This window comes from Chrysemys picta, chromosome 2, assembly GCF_011386835.1.
Source record: "Chrysemys picta bellii isolate R12L10 chromosome 2, ASM1138683v2, whole genome shotgun sequence".
NCBI lineage: Eukaryota > Metazoa > Chordata > Testudines > Emydidae > Chrysemys > Chrysemys picta.
Genome location: NC_088792.1, coordinates 43,960,787 through 43,981,031, shown reverse-complemented (window position 1 = coordinate 43,981,031; position 20,245 = coordinate 43,960,787). Strand labels below are relative to the sequence as shown.

The following is a 20,245-nucleotide window of genomic DNA, read 5'->3' as shown; positions in this document are numbered from 1 at the left end:
GAATAACTCGTAGTGCCAAATAAAAACAACATTTATTTTGTTATCACTTGGTGTATCGAAAGCTTTTTGTTAGACAATAGAGGAACTACCTGTTTAATATTTAGTCCCATATGGATATTGGCCCCTACTTCTTAAATGGATTAGTGCTTTTTATGCCAGCCCAAAAGCAGCTATGCAAGTCAAGAGAGCTAACTCTCCGCTATTTGTATTACACAGGGGAAAAATGTTTACTAACATGTTCTGTAACTGTTGTTTTGCAAGATGTGTTGCACATGTCCATTCCACTTCAGGTGTGTGCATGCCAAGTACACAGATGTCGGAGATTTTTCCCTCGATGGTACCCGTTGGGGCAGTGCACGTGCTCTCTGCTGTCTTGTGCTGCTGTGTGATAGTATAAAGGGCAGAGCCATCTCCAACCCCTCTCAGTTCTTTATTATCAGATAGACTCTGATAAAGAGGGAAAGAAGGGTGGGTTACGGAATTGACATACAGACGCTCCCCGGGTTATGCAAACCCGACTTACGGAAATACGGACTTACGGAAAAAGTTCTGTAAGTTCCGTAAGCTTTTTTCTTTTGGTGTAACTGTCAGAGAGATGTCCTCGGCTTACGCAAAATTTGACTTATGCAAGGCCAGGGCCAGCTCCAGGCACCAGGCAACCAAGCACATGCTTGGGGCGGCACCTGGTAAGGGGCGGCCAATCTTGGGGTGGCGGGCGGCAGCGCGGTGCGGCATTCCGCGGGGGGGGGGGGCGCTCCGGCAGCGCGGCACGGGGCGCTCAGGGAGGGGCTCCGGCGGCGGGGCGCTTGGCGGGGGGGGCGGGCTCCGGCGGCGCGGCGCTCGTCGGAGGGGGGGGCAGGGGCGTGGCAGGGCTTTTTTTTGCTGCTTAGGGCAGCAAAAAAGTTAGAGCCGGCCCTGTGCACGGCGTTCTGGAACGGAACGCTTGCATAAGTCAGGGAGCTTTTGTACAACACATCTCGCAGAAAAATAGTTATAGAACAGGTTAGTAACTATTTTTCTTCAATTGATTTCACATGTCCATTCCACTTCAAGTAACTCACAAGCAGTTCAATCTTGAGGTGGGATTGGAGTCTACCAGAATAATAATGGAAGGACAACAAGCCCAAATCTGGCATCATTACTATACTATTACATTTGCCTCTCATTATGCCATCTTACATGCACTGAAGACCAAGTTACAGCTCTGCAAATAACCAGAATATAGGCACACAGGCCGCATGTGATATGGTTGAATGAGCCAGTACCCTACTCGATGGAGTTACATTGGCCATGTCATAGCACAAACATATACAAAAGGAGATCCATAACAAAATTAAAAACTGAGAAGAGACCAGAAGGCCCTTCATACTGTCTGCAACTGCCACAAACAATTGCGAGGATCTAAATGGTTTAGTTCTCTCCAAGTAAAACGCTAGCGCTCTCCTAAAATCTAATGTGTGGCGTCTCTCCTTATCCTTATGAGCATGAGACTTAGGAAAATAAATTAATAAATATAATGTCTGATTGATGTGGAAGTGAGAGACCACCACTTCGGTGAGAAATTTCAGATGGGGGGTAAGTTTACCTCATCCTTGTAGAGGACTGTGTACAGAGGGTCAGACACTAGAGCTTGGAATTCATCCACTGTCCTGGCTGAGGTGATTGCCACTGAGGTGGCTACTTTCACGGAGAGATGGAGAAATGAGAAGGTAGTCAGGGATTGAAAGGGAAGACGCATTAAGGTTAGAAAGCTGAAATAGCTGGTAGGTGGACTCTGATGGAACTAAAGGCAAGACCTAGCTATTTCAGGTATAACAAATAGTCCATGTGATGGGGTGGTCTGGAAGGGGTTAAGGTGGCCAGGTAGGCCTATTAACTTCAGAGGCTGCCTCTGGAAGGAGAGCCAGGGAGCAGGAGCTTGATTGCAGGAGGTTCAGCTGGGCACAAACTGATGGGGCCTATAAAACCAGGAAGCTGGCAACACACAGGGGCAACTACTGGGAAAGGCTGCAGTCACACCCTGGGAAGAGGAAGTTGGAGCTGATATACCCAGAGTATACCAGAAGAGTAGGAAGCAGTCCAAGGCAGGAGCAGTGAGGACAGAGAGCAAAGCCCAGAACTACTGGTTTGAGGGTCCCTGGGCTGGAACCTGGAGTAGAGGGCAGGACCGGGTACACCTACTCGCCACTAGGGAAGTGGCACTGGCGGGATAATGAAAATGAAGACTGCGTGGGTCACTGTGACTTTGAAGAACTATACCCCAGAAAGAGGGGGGGGGCAGTGAGTGAATCACCATTTGATAATCCAGCATATATTTTAATAGAGCCTTTTTGATGGGACCAGATGGAGAATCTCTGCCATTTAGCCTGGTAAATATACCGAATAGAAGGTTTACTACTATTCAAGAGGACATCTTGTACCTCCTTTAAACTGCTCTCCTCCTGAGATGTTAACAATGAAACATCCAGGCTGTAGCCGGGTAGTCACCCGCTCCTAACCTGAGGAGTTTAAAAACAGCCCTGGGAGAGGGCTGTTGCGGGGGAAGCTGCTACTAGGCTGATTGGGGCATGGCCCAGCTGCGGCTGCTTACCCAGTCAGGCCTCAGCTGGCCCTATACAAGAGGCTGGGAGCCAGGAGCTCAGCAGACTCCCTCTAGCTTCTGAGAGGGAGGGACCTGACTGCAGGGACCTGAGAAGAGTACCTGAGTGGAGCAGGGCTGGGGAAAGGCAGAGGAGCTGGGGAGCTCCAGCCTGGAAAGCCCCAGGCTGCAGCCTAGCAGAAGGTCAACGGGTACTGGGGGTTGCAGGGGGCAACCCAGGTATAGGCCAAGGCAGCAGGTCCAAACCCAACCTTGCCGGTGATGAGTAGGCTGATACTGCAGTCTGCCCCAGGGCGCAGGGGCTACACGATGACTGTCAGTAGCCTTATACTGAGGCGAGGTGGGTATAGTGGGTGGGGGGTTCCCCGGGGATGGGAGACCCAGAGAGAAAGGGGTTATTGCCAAGGGGCAGCACCCCAGATAACGGGGCACTGGGTCTGGGAGGGACACGGGGGCCAAGCAGCAGCGGGATACCGGCCTGAAGAGGGCGTTCCGGAGGCTGGACAAGCTAATTCCCAGGACACCAGCAGGAGGCGCCGCAGGGGTGAGTCCCACATTGCTACACAGGCTATCAACTGAATAGCCTCCTGGTTGGGACTGAAGAAGTGACCATGGTCCTGAGATATGAGGTCTGGGTCCAATGGAAGTGTCAAAGGAACCCCAGCCGAGAGGCTCAGCAAAGAGGAAAACCAATGCTGGTGAGGCCACACTGGCACTATCGGCACATGGTCCTGCTTGATTTAACACTCTGGGTAGGAGTGACAGTCGAAATGACAGACTGGACTTCTACATAGAGTGCTTCCGCAGATGTGAACAGGCTGAAATTGTGAACAAACAGCATCACTTGCCCCATAACCTCAGCTGTACAGAACGCAACGCCATCCACAACCTCAGAAACAAGTCTGACATTATAATCAAAAGGGCTGACAAAGGAGGTGCTATAGTCATCATGAACAGGTGGGATTATAAACAGGAGGCTGCCAGACAACTCTCCAATACTACTTTATACAGGCCCTATCCTCCAATCCCACTGAGAAGTACTAAAAGAAACTACACCATCTGTTCAAGAAACTCCCTGCTACAGCACAGGAACAAATCTACACAGACACACCCCTAGAGCTCTGACCAGGGATATTCTGTTACCCAACATCCATAAACCTGGAAATCCTAGACGCCGCATCATCTCAAGCATTGGCACTCTTACAGCAGGATTATCTGGCTATTTGGACTCTCTCCTCAGACCCTACACTACGGGCACTCCTAGCTATCTTCGAGACACCACCGACATCCTGAGGAAACTACAATGCATTGGTGATCTTCCTGAAAACACCATCCTGGCCACCATGGATGTAGAAGCTCTTTACACCAATATTCCACACAAGGATAGACTACACGCTGTCAGAAACATTATCCCTGATGAGGCCATGGCACACCTGGTGGCTGAGTTTTGTGTCTTTGTCCTCACCCACAACCATTTCAGATTTGGGGACAACTTATACCTTCAAGTCAGTGGCACTGCTATGGGTACCTGCATAGCCCCACAGTATGCCAACATTTTTATGGCTGACTTATAACAATGCTTCCTCGACTCTCGTCCCCTAGCGCCCCTCCTCTACTTACGCTACATTGATGACATCATCATATGGACCCATGGGAAAGAGGCCCTCAAAGAATTCCACCTGGATTTCAACAATTTCCACCCACCATCAACCTCAGCCTGGACCAGTCCACACAAGAGATTCACTTCCTGGACACTACTGTGCAAATAAGTAATGGTCATATAAACACCATCCTATACTGAAAACCTACTGACCGCTATACTTACCTACATGCCTCCAGCTTCCATCCAAGACATCACACGATCCATTTTCTACAACCAAGCCCTAAGATACAACCGCATTTGCTCCAATCACTCAGACAGAGACAAACATCTACAAGATCTCTATCAAGCATTCTTAAAACTACAATACACACCTGGGGAAGTGAGGAAACAGATTGACAGAGCGAGACGGGTACTCAGAAGTCACCTACTACAGGACTGGCACAACAAGGAAAATAACAGAACACCACTGGACATCACAGAGCCCCCAGCTAAAACCTCTCCAGCGCATCATCAACAATCTACAACCTATCCTGGAAAACGATCCCCCACAGGCCAATCCTCGCTTACAGATAGCCCCCCCAACCTGAAGCAAATACTCACCAGCAACTACATACCACACCACAGAAACACTAACCCAGGAACCAATCCCAGTATCAAACCCCTTTGCCTTCTCCGTCCCCATATCTACTCTAGCGACACCATCATAGTACCCAACTACACCAGCCACACCATCAGGGGCTTGTTCACCTGCACATCTACTAATGTGATATGCCATCATGTGCCAGCAATGCCCCTCTGCCATGTACATTGGCCAAACCAGACAGTTTCTATGTAAAAGAATAAATGGACATAAATCAGACATCAGGACTGGTAACATACAAAAGCCAGTAGGAGAACACTTCAATCTGGTATTGAACGTCCAGGGAGATTGAAAAGTAGCCATCCTTGGACAACAAAAACTTCAAAAACAGATTTCAAAGAGAAACTGCAGAGCTACAATTCATTTGCCAACTTAACACCATTAATTTTGTCTTGAATAGGGACTGGGAGTGGCTGGCTCACTACAAAAACAATTTTCCCTCTCTTGGTATTAACACCTCCTCCTCAATTATTGGGAGTGGACCACATCCACCCTGACTGAATTGGCCTGGTCATCACTGGTTCTCCACTTGTAAGGTAACTTCCTTCTCTTCATAGGCCAGTATATTTATGCTTGTATCTGTAAGTTTCACTCCATGCTTCTGAAGAAGTGGTTTTGCCCAAATAAATCTGTTAGTCTTTAAGGTGCCACTGGATTCCTCATTGTTTTGTGGATACAGTCTAACATGGCTACCCCTCGGATATTAAATGAGTATCAACTATATACACAACATTACGAACAAGGAAAAACTTGCAGGAGCAAGGAAGAACACTCCAACAACAAAAAGAAGAACAGGAGGACTCCAACAACAGTCATGGGTGGTAAGAAGGAAATGAGGGAGATTGGGGGGTGGTTCTTCCCTTTATACAATTGTGCAGCCGCGCCAGGCAGCACAGGGTGCATGCGCTGCCCCAACAGGTAAGGGAAAAAGTCTCCGACTCCAGTGCACTGGGCGCACACATATACCTGACAGGGAATTGACGTGTGCATCATTGGAAGAAGAATTAGTAGGTATGTCTTTTTTTTTTTTTAAGCATTGGCCAATGAGCTAGAATTAGGTTCTTAAAATGTGTTTGGCAAACAACGCAAAATCCCAATCTGCCCTATACAAAGGAATGTGTATTTCCTTGTCTGACCAGCCAGATCAGACAGAGACAATGAAGATCTATTTACATAAGAGGTAACAAAGCCATCAACCTACAGAGTGGGAAACAGAAGATCTTAAACTCAACAGGGGATGGAGACTACTCCCTGGAAGTCTTCCTGCATCTTGAAGGAGAGTTAATGACCTTTGGGAAGACAGGATGGTGCCTGCACCCCAGTAGGAGAGAGAAGCTTGGTCTAGGGATTACTTTTTAAATAATACATTTCAAAAGGTTTACTGGACTATAAAAAGAAAAAGGAAAGAACCCCAAGGTTATCCATTACTTGGGGGATTCAAGGGGTCAGAGCTCTTGAAATCACAGAATGTTGGGTCATTCAACCAAGTCTCTGGAATTGATACAGGTGATAAACCTGCTTAGGCAAAGACTGTAACTCACTAATGGTTTCAGTCTTAGAAGTGTATTTTCACTTTTGTTTGCTTGCAACCCTTTATGTTTTTATTTCTTATACTTGGTATCACTTAACCTATATCCTTTTGTTAATAAACTTGTTCTATTTTTCCTACAAACCAACTCAGTGTTGTGCTTGAAGGGAAGGGTGCATTACCCCAATTAAGTTACTAATCTGTAATGCCCTAACTCTTTAAAAGAGCAGCAAATATCTTCAGTGAATGCAAAGTGATAGGGTCTGTACATTGAAGAGAGACAACTCTAAGGTGCTCAGTGGCTGAGTTCATTGATTGTTACCTGCTAGGTAAGGCTAAGATTGGTAGAGTCTCAAGGAGTTTGCTGGTTGAGAAGATACTCTGGGGTGGCTGGGAGCTGACACACACAATCTAATCTCCAACAAAGCTCAATCTTACTGTGGCAGAGAGATAACACAGTGGCTCCAACCAGTGTGTGTCAGACTAGCCCACTCTCCTAAGGCACTTTCAAGTTAGATATTATTTCTCCACTTTCTAGAAGAGTGGTTTTTATACAGAAACTAACTTTAATAGAAATGTTGGCTTCTGGTCGATTAGGGGAGAAAACATTGTCAAACTTTGCAGACAACTTTCCCAACAAAGAAATGTCCCCATGGCACAGAGGAAGAAGGATTTGTACAGACAAATTACCCCCAGAAGAATGTGTTTTGATCTGCGAAACAGGACCTGCAACCTCAGCGTGTAGCATGATAAAAGAAAATTTCTTTAAAATACTGTTTCAATAATATGACAGTCAGATTGAAAATTATTTTATTTATGTATAAAAATTGAATGAGGATAAATGTTGGAGAAATTGTGGTGAAAAGAAGAGATTTTATGCACATGGAGTGGACAAGTCCAGAGATTATTGGGATGCACTTCATAACCAAACATTATCAATTATTGTATATTTATTACCCTTGGTAATCCTCGTGGGGCTTCCTAGAAGAAACAGTCATAAAGAAATGAAGAATTAATCTCTCATATTCTAATAGCCTTTCACTGGAAAAAGAAAAATAGCTCAAAACGAGAAGAATGGTTCCAAAATAAATGGGAGGATGTTACTGAAAAATTAAAGAGGACAAAGATACTTTGATATTTGGGTACCATTTATTCAGGACTCAGACAAAGTACATTAACCTATAGAAAAAAAATCAGCATGTTTTTTTTTAAATATTAATATTTGATAGACATGCCTGATTTGATAAATATGAGTAGAGTCAGTAGTTTCACTCAATTTAATAAAATCATGAGAAACAATATGTTTTGGATGGTGTGAACAGGCTCAAACTGTTATACAATAAACACTCTGTTAAATAGGAAGATTTGATGAGATTTATATTCCTACATTATTTTTCTCTAAACAAAAAAAATAAGCTCACTGTTGTAATGATTATCAATCTGTTTCTGCTATTTACATGGCAATGATTTGTAAAACTTCCCAAATAAATAGTTATTTAAAAAAAAAACTGAAGTATTTTACAGGATAAACTTAACCATTTATATTTTCCTGTTGGGAACAAAAATAAAGATTAAGATATACATACAATAAATTATGTAATTTGCAGCCACCTTGATGTTTTATTTCTTACCTTTGCTCTAGAAGAACTGACATTCTCCATATTCTCAATGCTGCAGATGCAATTGTGTGAAACCTTACGGCAAGCTACTCGGATATAGTCCCAGAAGCTACGAGGGCTTTCATAGCCAAACCAGGTGATCTGACCTTAATCAGAAGACAGGAGACACAAAATTGTAGGTAAAGAATATGGATTGTTAGAAACAACGAGGACACATAGCCAATATTTTGGATACACCTCGAGCTTTGTTACCACTGTTATTGCACTAGTATAGCTGCACCAGAGGAACTGCACCAATGGAAGTCCCTAGTGTAAATGTGCTGCACTTGCATGGAAAGTGACTTGCACTGGTGCAGCTTACCTTGCTTTGAAACCAGTTTAGGTTTAGTTTTGTCTTCGTTTATTTTTTTTTAAAGTATTATATTGCCATACCACCCAGAGCTCTAAATTGTAATCAGGGTCCCAGTGTACTTCACAAACTCAAAGGCAGGGTTCAAAAACAGCTAAAAACTCAAGTGCTGATAGTGACAATGGTTTTTTACTAGATAGGGCCATATACACTTCATGAATAAAAAGAATCAAAGACAGAATGAGAACCTGTTCCATAAAGTTATGCTTTACAGCAATTTTAAATTTATTCCCATTTGTTCTATACCATTGCTCCTATGCCAGCAGTTCCCAAACTGCGGGTAGTGACCCCATCACCAGAGGGCAGAGGGCACCATTTTGCTATGTACAGCATGACCTTGCACGTACAGTGAGTGTGAGATCACTATGCATGCAGGATGCCATCCTTCACACAGCATATCCTCACATGCACCATATGTACAGGGTCCTACACTGTGTGTAGGAAGCCATTTTGTAGAGAAAAATGGCATCCTCCATTCAGCGTGACTTCTCACATTGCACACCGTGACCTTGCATGCAGTGTAAGGATGCCATGCTGTTCTTCAAAATCACAACTTGTATGCTGTCTGGGGTCCCAGCAGGAAAGTCTTCATTAAAGTGGCATCATGCTGCCAAAAAGCTTGAGAACCCCAGCCCTATGCCAACCAGTAGCAGATTTTGGGGCCCTGGCAGTTGGCTTCCCATTGGAGGAGCAATCACTGATGTGAAGTTAAGTATTTTCTTATTGCAACTTGTTTTACTTGCAGTATATAAACCCACCAGTCCTTGAATACAGGTGGTAAAACAGCATGTAGCAAATTCCCTTTAAGAAATCTTAGCCAAAAAAAAAAAAAACCACCCTTGCATGGTTTGCCCAATTGATTAGCGTGATTAAGGCAAAGAGCAAACTCTCCTGTTGCTCGCAATAGCTCCCCCAAAACAATCACCACAAAACAAACACAGCGTTTCTTCCAAGACTGAATAGTGCTTGTGTAACACCAACAGACCCCGCTCATCAGCGGGTGGGATTGAACCTGGGACCTCTGGAGCTTAGTGCATGAGTCTCTACCGCATGAGCAAAAAGCCAACTGGCTGTTAGCTAAGCCTGTAGAGCAGACCCATTTAACTCTGTCTCTCTCTAAGTGGTCTTGGTGCCACTAGTGTGGACAGAACACCACACCCTGGAGATGTGTGGGTTACACTCACACGCAAAGAATTAAAATTAAAAAAAAAAACTGTGTAATGTGCTATCTGATGACTAATCATAACGATAGATATGCAGTTTCTCCATACAAAGCTCAAATCTAGATAAAAAAAGAAAACAAATACCTAGAAATTAAAACTTAAGAAATAAAAGATCTTTGCTTCTTTCCCCTTTAAAATATAATCTCTTTAAAAAGTTAAAACCTCAAATATCAGTCTTACGTGTTCCTTAAAATTGAACCACCTCATATGCTTAAAATGCCAGAGTGAGTGAAATCAGGTGGCAGAACCTCCTCTCTTGTAAACTGTCGTACCTACAAATGCAACTATGACAATTTACATCAGCTGAGGCTCTGCCCCAGCTCTAGAACGCTCAAGCCTAATTTCCAGAGGGCATTTGCTAAGTGACTTGCCACCTCACCTCCTGACCTTGCCACATGAATTCATGTAGGGAGTTAAAAATCTGAAGAAAGACTTTTGTGTATGTATATATATATATATATATATATATATAGGGAGAAGCAGGTATAGTATCTCAATCCTTCCATTCAAAAGGGACAGCAATCACAAGGATTTCCAATGTACCAGAAACTTATAGATTTTCAGTTTCTTCTATTATTTAACAGAACCAGTGAGGATTTTTATCCCCAAAGAAGCTAATTGTTTCCACAAAAAGAGGAAATATATAAATATAAGATGCACAGTGGATACCAGGAGATTTAACCGGCTAATGACAGACTGAAATAGTTACCAAAAGAATGTGGAAATAATCTGTTTTTAATCCAGGCTGATAGATGATGGCAGTCAAGAAGTTTCTGGGAGATTTTAAAAGAATCCAGATGGGCTTCATTCACAATACCAGAACAGAGCTTGAAAAAAAACTTTGCCTATGAAAAATAATCTTGGCCAGCCTGTTTCATTCATTCATTCTCCCTTCCTTTAGAATTTGCTAGAATTGTGTCTGAAATACCTTCCAAAATGTCAAAAGATTCCCTATTGTTTAAAGATCATGTTTCCTTTGGTGAGGAATCATTATTTTTAGATTTTTTTTCCTGACTGTCAAAGTATACTTCTAATTCTCTGATTTTTTTTTTTTGAAATGGGGAAAAAGACTGAGGGCAAATAAAACACTTACCAAACAGTCAAAATGTCAGGACAATCAGAACCAAGCACTTCCCAAAGTAGCCGGCAAGCTCCAGGCCAATGATTAGCAAAACTGTATGACTTTCATGTGTGAAAGTCTGAGCAATTTAAAATGACATTCTATTTTTTTGGGGGTGGGGGGCGGGGGAGAAAGAGGAGAAGAGCTGTTTGGTCTTCTGTAATGTAATTTAAATGAAAATCCAAGATTATAACTGGAATGCAGGGTATTAGTTACCAAGTGTTTGTAACTTAACTTTCATGTGTTTAGGAAATGCTGAATAGTTATGACTTTTTTCTATATTGTAGTTTAAATTACCAAAACAATTGAAACTGCCATGATTACACTGCATTATTTTGACAAATAAAGTATGCAGAATTTTGAATGTTTTGGTGCAGAATCCCCCCCAGGAGTAAAATATACCTCAGAGGAACACCAAGAACCTCGTTAGCCAAGGCTTCAGACTACCTGAAAGATGCCCCAGTCTAACTGCAACAAACGGAGGGGGAAAAAAAAAACTGTCTAAAATATCCCACATTCTGAACTTTTTAGGCCAGAATTCTTAGACCAGCTCCCTAGCTTTTGTGCCCATTCTTAGGGAATGTCAGTAGATTATACATCTCCTGATAGTTAGTTAAGAAATTAACAAGGACAAGCTCAGGCCAGAATTGGTTCACCCTAGAACAGAGGTCGGCAACCTTTCAAAAGTGATGTGCTGAGTCTTCATTTATTCACTCTAATTTAAGGTTTTGCGTGCCAGTAATACATTTTAATGTTTTTAGAAGGTCTCTTTCTATAAGTTTATAATACATAACTAAACTATTGTTGTATGTAAAGTAAGTAAGGTTTTTAAAATGTTTAAGAAGCTTCATTTAAAATTAAATTAAAATGCAGAGCCCCCCAGACTGGTGGCCAGGACCCGGGCAGTGTGAGTGCCACTGCAAATCAGCTCGCATGCTGCCTTCGGCACGCATGCCATAGGTTGCCTACCCCTGCCCTAGAACCATAGAGGCCCAGTATACCCCCTCACATGAAGCCTTAAAGACCTTCACAGCCAGAACTGCCAAGTATCATGCTTCTCACATTACACTCATCCATGTGGCATCCCTCTCATGCCTGCCTACATCTCAAGTAAAATCTCGCTCATAATGAGATATTCCTCATGAGATGGGCTGGAAGCCAGGAGACTGATTTCTGCTCTTATCTCTTCTACTGACTAACTGTAATATTCATGTGCATTTTACATCCATTAACAAGTCAGGCCTCATATTTCTATCCTAGGAGGGAGGTAAGCATCATTGGGACCATTTTACTAATAAGGTAACACGCTTCATGAGGTCATTTCAGGCACAGCGGGGGATCATACCCAGGTCTCTAAGGTTAGAGGACACAAGTATCACCCACTTTGTCACAATGGCATTCAGAATGAATATACCACAGCAATGTGCTTGATGATACTGCCTGTAACCACTACTCTAACTACCAGACCATAGTCTTCTCCCAGAACCAGAGAGAGAACCGAGAAAACCAGACATCCTGTATTCAACAGTTGTCTTACAAATAGTTGTGTAGCCCACTTGAGGCTTGTCTGCATAGAGGACAACAGCCTGTTTCTGCTATCAGCAACTCTTAACTCTAGTGGAAGAGGTATGTGCCGTGGATCTGCAGGTTCTGGCTTCAAACCCTACAACCTGTCATGCTTACAGAGCTAACTGCACCTTTGACTCCTCTCCACCCCCAATTATTTTGAGTGCACCCCTCTGAGGCACTAAGCCTCATGCCCTTACATTTTCTGTGAAGGAATCCCATAATTCTCCTACTCTTAGACCAGATCCTGGGCTCCAGTTCCCTGTGCACGGGGTTGCCACACCACTCAGGTTTGTCCCAGCCACGCAGGACATTTGGATAGTAGAAAGGAACTTTTTAACTAACACCGCAGTAGTTGCAGGATTAAAGTTGAGTGTGCCTTTGGCCACTTGCAGGGGAGGTGGTACTCGCTAATGACAAGACTAGAGGCTGCCTTGTGCTTCTATGTAGAATAGCCAGTGTACTCAAACTGTTTAATGTACTGGTATACACTGCATAATAATTTTTTTTTAATTTTTAAGTGATTTGCGTTGTCTCTTGTTGGAATTACAACATACATAAAGTATGGGATGTGCTTTTATTAAACTGTAGTCACCCTTGAACTAAAAGATATTTGAGAAATAGTGCAAATTAAAACTTTGTCAATAGAAGTGTGCAATTTCACTAACAAAAAAACAATAGAAGCTCAAGAACAGTAAAGCGCAATCTTAAGAGTCCAATCACAAAATGCACATACACATTGCAGCAGTAATGTTCACAGCCATGTGTAGATGTGCTGTCGTCTTGGTCACTTTGCCTTCGGGGCTGGCCACAGGACCCTGTGGTGGATGAGGGCTGCTGCATGGCATTGATGGCTGGCCACCGGGCTTTTGGAATGCCATGGGAGAAAGGCTTGGGGAGGGCTGAAGGGTTCAAAGTAGGCCTCCTAAAACTTGCTGTTCTTTGTGCCCTGTGCCCAGCTAACAAACAGGAGCAGCAAACAGAGTCTTGCCACAGAGTTCTCACAGTAAAGGAGAAACAACTATGTAACCCTTAGAGGGAGTGTGTTGTCTGCTAGTTGGTTTGTTGTTGTGAGCTTCTTTGCTTGCCGTGTGCCTGCTTGGTTGAAGTTTATAGTGTGATCTGTTTAGGGCACTGTGTGCGGCCTGCTAGGCAAGGCTGAGAGCTTCCTAATGAGGCTCTAGCCTGCCATCCTTTGAACCCTAATCCCTTTAGGATCCCTTGACAAGGGGGCAAGGCTAACTCAGGGAGAACAGGGATTTTAAAAGCCAGCTCCCAAGTAACCAGAGAAGCTAGCAAACAGGAGGAGCAAACGGGAGAGCATGGAAGCCAGTTCAACCTAATGAACATTCTCTAAAAAGTTAGGCCAATAATTCTCCCACCACCATCACCCACAAAAAACAAACACACAACAACAAACCTCACATAAACAAACAAACAAAAAATAAACCGCTACAAGAGTAAAAATAATGCAGGCAGAAGTCGAGCAGCAGAGTGGGGACTATCCACTTTATTACATTGAATGCAACACGTATGATTACCTGCCTTGTGTGCGCACTCAATGCAAACAGATCATGGCCTTCAGAGATAGAGTACAAGCTCTTCAGAGCACAATAGTTGAAATGGAGGAGTTAAGGGAGACAGAAATACACAGACAAGACTTTCCAGGACACAGTAAAGCTGTCCCTCCCACCATCTAACAGCCTCTGTACTGTTGAGGAGGATAAAAATCTCAGAGAACGAGAACATCAAGCTGAAGTGGAGAGAAATGAACCCATAGTTGCGATCCTCCTTCCAGATGATGTCATCATCCTATCGCACTAAGGATACGCCACCAGAGCAGGTGATCCCTGTTACTAGAAAGAGACAAAATAGTAGTGGGGGAGTCGATTATTAAAAATATAGATAGTTGTGTTCGTGATGACCAGGAGAACCACACGGTGAACTGCCTGCTGGGTTTGAAATTTGTGGCCCTCTTGAGACATCTAGGACAGATTTATGTCCAGTGCTGGGGAGCAGCTGGTAGTCATGTGACAAGTAGATACCACTGACATAGGGAAAAGGTAGGAGACAGGTCCTGGAGGCCAATTTTAAGCTGGTAGGTAAGAGATTAAAGTCCAGGACCTCCATGGTAGCATTCTCTGAAATGCTTCCAGTTCCACATACAGGGTCCATTACCCAGGAAGAACCGCAGGGTCTCAATGCATGGATGAGACAATGATGTTCAGAGGAGAGATCTAGATTTATTAGAAACTGAGGAGTTGTTTGGAAAAGGAGGAGCCTGTACAAAAAGGATGGATAGAGCCCTGCCTGGGTACAAAAATGTGGATCCGCATCTGACAGGATCAACCCACAATCTGACCCACGATACACTAGCCGTCTTTTACCTGTATCTGCATCAGCACCAGCAGCAGCAAGCCATCTTACAAGGGCTAGTAACGGAGATGGGAAGGAGTGAGGGGGAGGGTGGGGTCTTGCAGGGAAGAGGTAGTGTGAGGGTGGGGACTAGGGGTAAAAGGGCAGTGTGGGGGCGGGGTCTTGAGGAGAAGGGATGGTACAGAGGGGTAGGCTGAGAGGAAGGGATGTTGCATCATGTGCTGCTCCTGGGGGCTCCTGAGCAACAGCACATGGCAGCAGCAGTGCATGTTGCATCACACAGAGGGCTGGAGGAGTGGGGTGCCAGGGCCCAGCCCACTCCAATCCCTGGGGGCAGGCCCAGCTGCCCACGAGGTGGCGGGCCGCAATATGGTGGGGATGCTGGTGCTGCCTGAGGGGCCTGAGCTGCTGGACAGGAAGAGTTGCGGCGAGCGGGTGCTGGACAGCCCTGACTCCGACCTGCCACCAGCCCCAGCCACAAACAGCCCCAAGCGTGCTGTGCTCCCCAAGCCAGACGCTGCAGGCCAGGCCCTGACGGGGAGCAGAGCTCTACGCAGTTGTATCTAGATCCAATCCACTATCCTCAAAAATAGTCTGCAGATATACATGGATTTGCAGGCCTCTAAGGATGGACTCCACCTAAACCAAAATGGAACCAGATTGCTGGCATGTAAAATTAAAAAGGTTGTAGAGATGTTTTTAAACTAAGCATTGGGAGAAAGCAGACAAGTGCAGAGGAGCACACAGTTCAGATAAACACATCACTTAGGAGAGGATTTATTAAATGGGATACTCTATATCCTAGTAAAAAAAGAGGATAGAAATTGATAAAATACAGGTGGAACTGAAGAAAAACAGTCAGAGAAAGAGTCCCATTCAACTACAGTACATCTCATGAAGGCAAAATATTGACAAAATTTTAGAAGTGCTTGTATACTAGATGTCTAAATACTAAGATGGGTGAACTCGGGTGCCTGGGATTAATTGAGGATATTGATATAATAAAGCATCACAGAAACTTGGTGGGATGATGATAATCAATGGGACATGGCAATACCAAGGTACAAAAGAGATAGGAATGACAGAGTGGATCGTGCTGGTGGAGTAGTGGCACTATACATGAAAGAAAGCATGGAGTCAAATGTAGTAAACATCTTAAATGAATCAAACTGTACCACAGAATCTCTACACACAGAAATTCCATGCTTGACTAATAAGAGTAAAGCAGTAGGAATATACTTTCAATCACCTGCCCAGAATGAGAATGATTATTGTGAAACGCTCAAGGAGATTAGAGAGGCTATAAAATGAAAAAGAAAAAAAAAAAAGCCAGCAATAATGAAGGATTTCCACTATCCACATATTGACTGAGAATATGTCACCTCAGGATGGAATGCAGAGATAAAATTTCTAGACACGTGAAATGACTACTTCTTGGAGCCGTCAGTCCTGGAACCCACAAAGGGAGAGGCAATTCTTGATTCAGCTTTAAATGGCACACAGAATCTGGTCCAACAGGTGAATATAGCTGAATTGATCAGTAATAGCAACCATAATATAATTAAATTTAACATCTTGGGAGGGGAGGGGGAAATTCCAAAGACTCACCACAGCACCATTCAACTTCAAAAAGGGAACCATACAAAAAAAAAGGAGGCGGCTAGTTAAACAGACATTAAAAGGAACAGTCACAAGGGTGAAATAAGTGTATGAAAACGTATTTAAAAACCCATAATAGAAGCTCAAACTATATGTATATCCCCAAATAAAAAAAACACCATAAGGAGAATAAAAAAATGCCACCATGGCTAAACAACAGAGTAAAAAACCGGACAAAAAAGACATTTTAAAAATTGGAAATCAAATCCTAGTGAGAAAAATAGAAAGGAGCATAAACTCTGGAAATCAAGTGTAAAAGTATAATTAGGCAGCCCAAAAAAGAATTTGAAGAGCAAATAGCAAAAAATTTAAAAAAATTGCTGTTAGTTTGTAAGTACATCAGAAGCAGGAAGCCTGCCAAAATCAGTGAGGCCACCGGATGATTGAGGTGCTAAAGTAGCACTCAGGAAGACAAGGTCATTGTGGAGAAGCCAAATTAATTTTTATAATCCGTCTGTTGCAAGGATGTAAGGGAGATTCCTACACCTGAGGATTCCTATACCGTAAATGATCTGGAAAAAGGGGTAAACGGTGAGGTGGCAAAATTTGCAGATGATACAAAACTACTCAAGATAGTTATGTCACAAGCAGACTGCAAAGAGCTACAAAAGGGTCTCAGAAAAATGGGTGACTGGGCAACAATTTGGCAGATGAAATTCAATGTTGATAAATGCAAAGTAATGCACTTTGGAAAACATAATCCCAACTATACATATACAATTATGGGTTCTAAATTAGCATCAAGAAAGGTGTTGGAGTCATCATGGACAAGTTATCTGAAAACACCCGCTCAATGTGCAGTGGCAACTGAAAAAACTGAGAGAATGTTGGGAACCATGAGGAAAGGGATAGATAATATCTTAATGCCACTATATAAGTCCCTGGTATGCCCACACCTTGAATACTGCATGTAGTTCTGGTTGCCCCAGCTCAAAAAAGATATATTAGTATTGGAAAAGATACAGAGAAGGGCAACAAAAATGATTAGGGATATTAAACAGCCTCCATATGAAGAGACTACTAAGGCGGGGACATGATAGAGGTCTATAAAATCATGAATGGTGTGGAGAAAGTGAATAGGAAAGTGTTATTTACCCCATCACATAACACAAGAACCATGGGTCACGCAATTAAATCAATAGGGAGCAAATTTAAAACGAACAGAAGAAAGTACATCTTCATACAATGTATGGTCAGCATGTGGAACTTGTTGTCAGGGGACATTGTGAAGGCCAAAAGTATAAGTGGGTTCAAAAAAAGTATTGGATAAGTTCATGGAGGATAGGTCTGTGACACTATATGGAAACTGGGGGACACTTTAGGATATTATGAATACCAATATTGTAAAACTGCGATGAGTTGTGCAGATATGCTGTGTAAGGTAGCAGCAAAAATGTTACAATTTGCCAAGTATGATAATCTTGTTTGTGTGTTTGTATCACTTTATATTGTAAGTTATATGTATGGTATGTTTGTAGTTCCAAACTTGTGCTGTGCATCTGGCTGACACTCCCAATAGATTGGCATCAGCACTACTTAGCCTGCTTGATGGCCCATCAAGAGACATCAGCTATACAACTGACCAATTGAGAAAAGGCAAGAGATACACCTTATGACTCAGCAAGGCATGCAAGGAACACAACTCTAAGGCTTCCAGGTCATGGGCTGTGCAGCTTGTTTGGAACAAAGGAAATACAAGTTGTATGGCAAAAAAAGACTATAAAAGACAGCTGCATCTTCTCCATTTTGTCTTCAGTCCTGCTTCTTGCCTTTGAAGTAACTGTTCTACAAACAAGCTCTGAACAAAGGACTAAGTGACCCATCCTAGCTGTGGATGTGTTCCAGAGGGACTTTCAAGCCAACACACTCACCAATACTGCTAAGAACCGGATATATGGACTTTGAAGTCTTTGTGTTGTGGCAAATTGCCGGCACTACTATGATGGGTCTCGCACTTTCTCTTCTTGGGGGGAGGGGGTTCAGGGCGCCATTTCTTGCCCCTGGGATATTAACTGCCCCACTAGTGTCCTAGAGGAGGGGAGTGGAGAGGGAGGGACCCGGGCCTGCCCTCTACTCCAGGTCCCAGCCCAGGGGCCCTAAGGATAGCGGTAAACCACTTGAACTAGTGGTTCCTTCCCCTGGGCTACTTCCCTCTCCTGCCCTTCAGCTTGTGGGGGCTTCCTGCCCTCCCTCTGCACAAGCCAGGTGTCCCTTTACCTCGGGTCTTGGTCTTCTTAGCCCACTGCAGCACTTCTCCAAACTTCCCTCTGCTTCCCTCCAAACTGCTCTCTGCTCCAACACCAATCCTCTCTGTTCCAACTCCTTCCCCGTCTGATTGAAGCAGGGTTTTTTTTTTAATCAGGTGACAGACTTCAGGTGCTCTAATTAATCTATAGCAAACTTTCTTCCCTCTACAGGGAATAAGGCTCCCTTCTAACCCTCTCCTGCTGCCCTCTGGCCATGCTGTATCACAGTATGTGGTTGCTTTACCATTTAACATCCCTCTTCTTGTTTTTTCTTTATAATGAACCGTTAGTTTTAGGCACTAAAGGATTGGCTGGCAGTGTGGTATTTTGGGTAAGATCCAAATGTATAAGGACCTGGTAATGTGGCGGACCCTTTGGGGTCAGAAAAAACGTTTATCATCTGTGAACAGAGTTTTTTAAATAACTTCTCACTGCACTGGACTTAGGTGCTTATTAGGAGCCAGAGAACTGGAATGCAATAAAGTGGCTGTGTGGTTTCTTTTCTCTTTTTTTCCCCTCACTCTTCTTTTTTTGGATTCTTGATAACCAGTGTGGGGATCAAAAGCACAGTTTGTGACTGGTTGGGGAGATTAATTTCAGTGTTACCCACAAGACTTGGGAATATCTGCTCTCCCTTTTGCAGCCTGCCCTGACCTTGGCATTTCCAGTGAGGACGGTCCTAGGCACATCGGGTCACAAGGTCCATCAGTGGTTATTAGCCCACATAGAATCATAGAAGATTAGGGTTGGAAGAGACCTCAGGAGGTCATCTAGTCCAACCCCCTGCTCAAAGCAGGATCGATACTAATTAAATCATCCCAGCCAGGGGTTTGTCAAGCCAGGACTTAAAAACCTCCAAGGATGGAGATTCCACCACCTCCCTAGGTAATCCATTACAATGCTTCACCACCTGTTACCCAGGGTTCTTTCAACCCAAAGCTCTTGGTAACTTTTACTCTGTGCGAGGTGGTGTCAGGAAATAAATCAGGGAAGACACGGCCATCCAACCGATAGATGGCTGGCACAAACAGGACAACACAAGAGTGCTTTCACTTAAAGATAAACTTTACTTAGTCTCAAGCACTTACACATATCCACAGCAGGTTAATAAAACACCCCCAACCCTTGATAATTACCAAAGCTGAGTGTGGCTCTCGAGTGACACAGTGGCAGGCTTCCGGTGGCCAAATCTTCCGTCTGCCGGTGGGGACCGCAAGATGTATCCAGAAGGAGAGTCCAAAAGAGTCTAACTACCTCAAATTTTTCCCCCTTATTTATACATTAGTAATAGAATGACATCTCCCTTAAAGAAAACTTGTTAAGTAAGCAGTTTCAACGGTCAAGCAAGAGGTTCCTTCTGATTATTGATTAACCAGGTGTGGGTTTTTCCAGAGGTTGCAGCCTTGAGCCCCCAACAGACATTCCTGGGGCACATCCTGCTCTTCTAAAATGCATGTATCAGCAACTTCAACACAATTCTTATCAGGAAGGACACAGGGTCAAGCTGCCCTTTCTGTGGCACCCAAAAACCCCTCCCCACCCGCCTTGGTCAAGCTGCATGGCCACTTTACAGCCTGCTGAATTGGCTGGTTTTAGCAATAAGCCATAATGGTTTTACTTTCACTTTGGCATTTTACTGGTTTGCCAAAATCTCCCC

General features: G+C 43.8%; 1 protein-coding gene and 1 long non-coding RNA gene across 2 annotated transcripts in view; one reads left to right on the top strand and one right to left on the bottom strand.

Annotated features, from left to right (window-relative positions):
• Positions 1-20,245, bottom strand: part of RUNDC3B (RUN domain containing 3B) — a 187,780-nt gene that overhangs the window by 106,115 nt on the left and 61,420 nt on the right. The window contains 1 exon segment of the mRNA XM_008169647.3: positions 8,002-8,135. Coding sequence (XP_008167869.2) covers positions 8,002-8,135 — 134 coding nt within the window.
• Positions 1-20,245, top strand: part of LOC135981932 (uncharacterized) — a 75,988-nt gene that overhangs the window by 23,528 nt on the left and 32,215 nt on the right. The window lies entirely within an intron of this gene.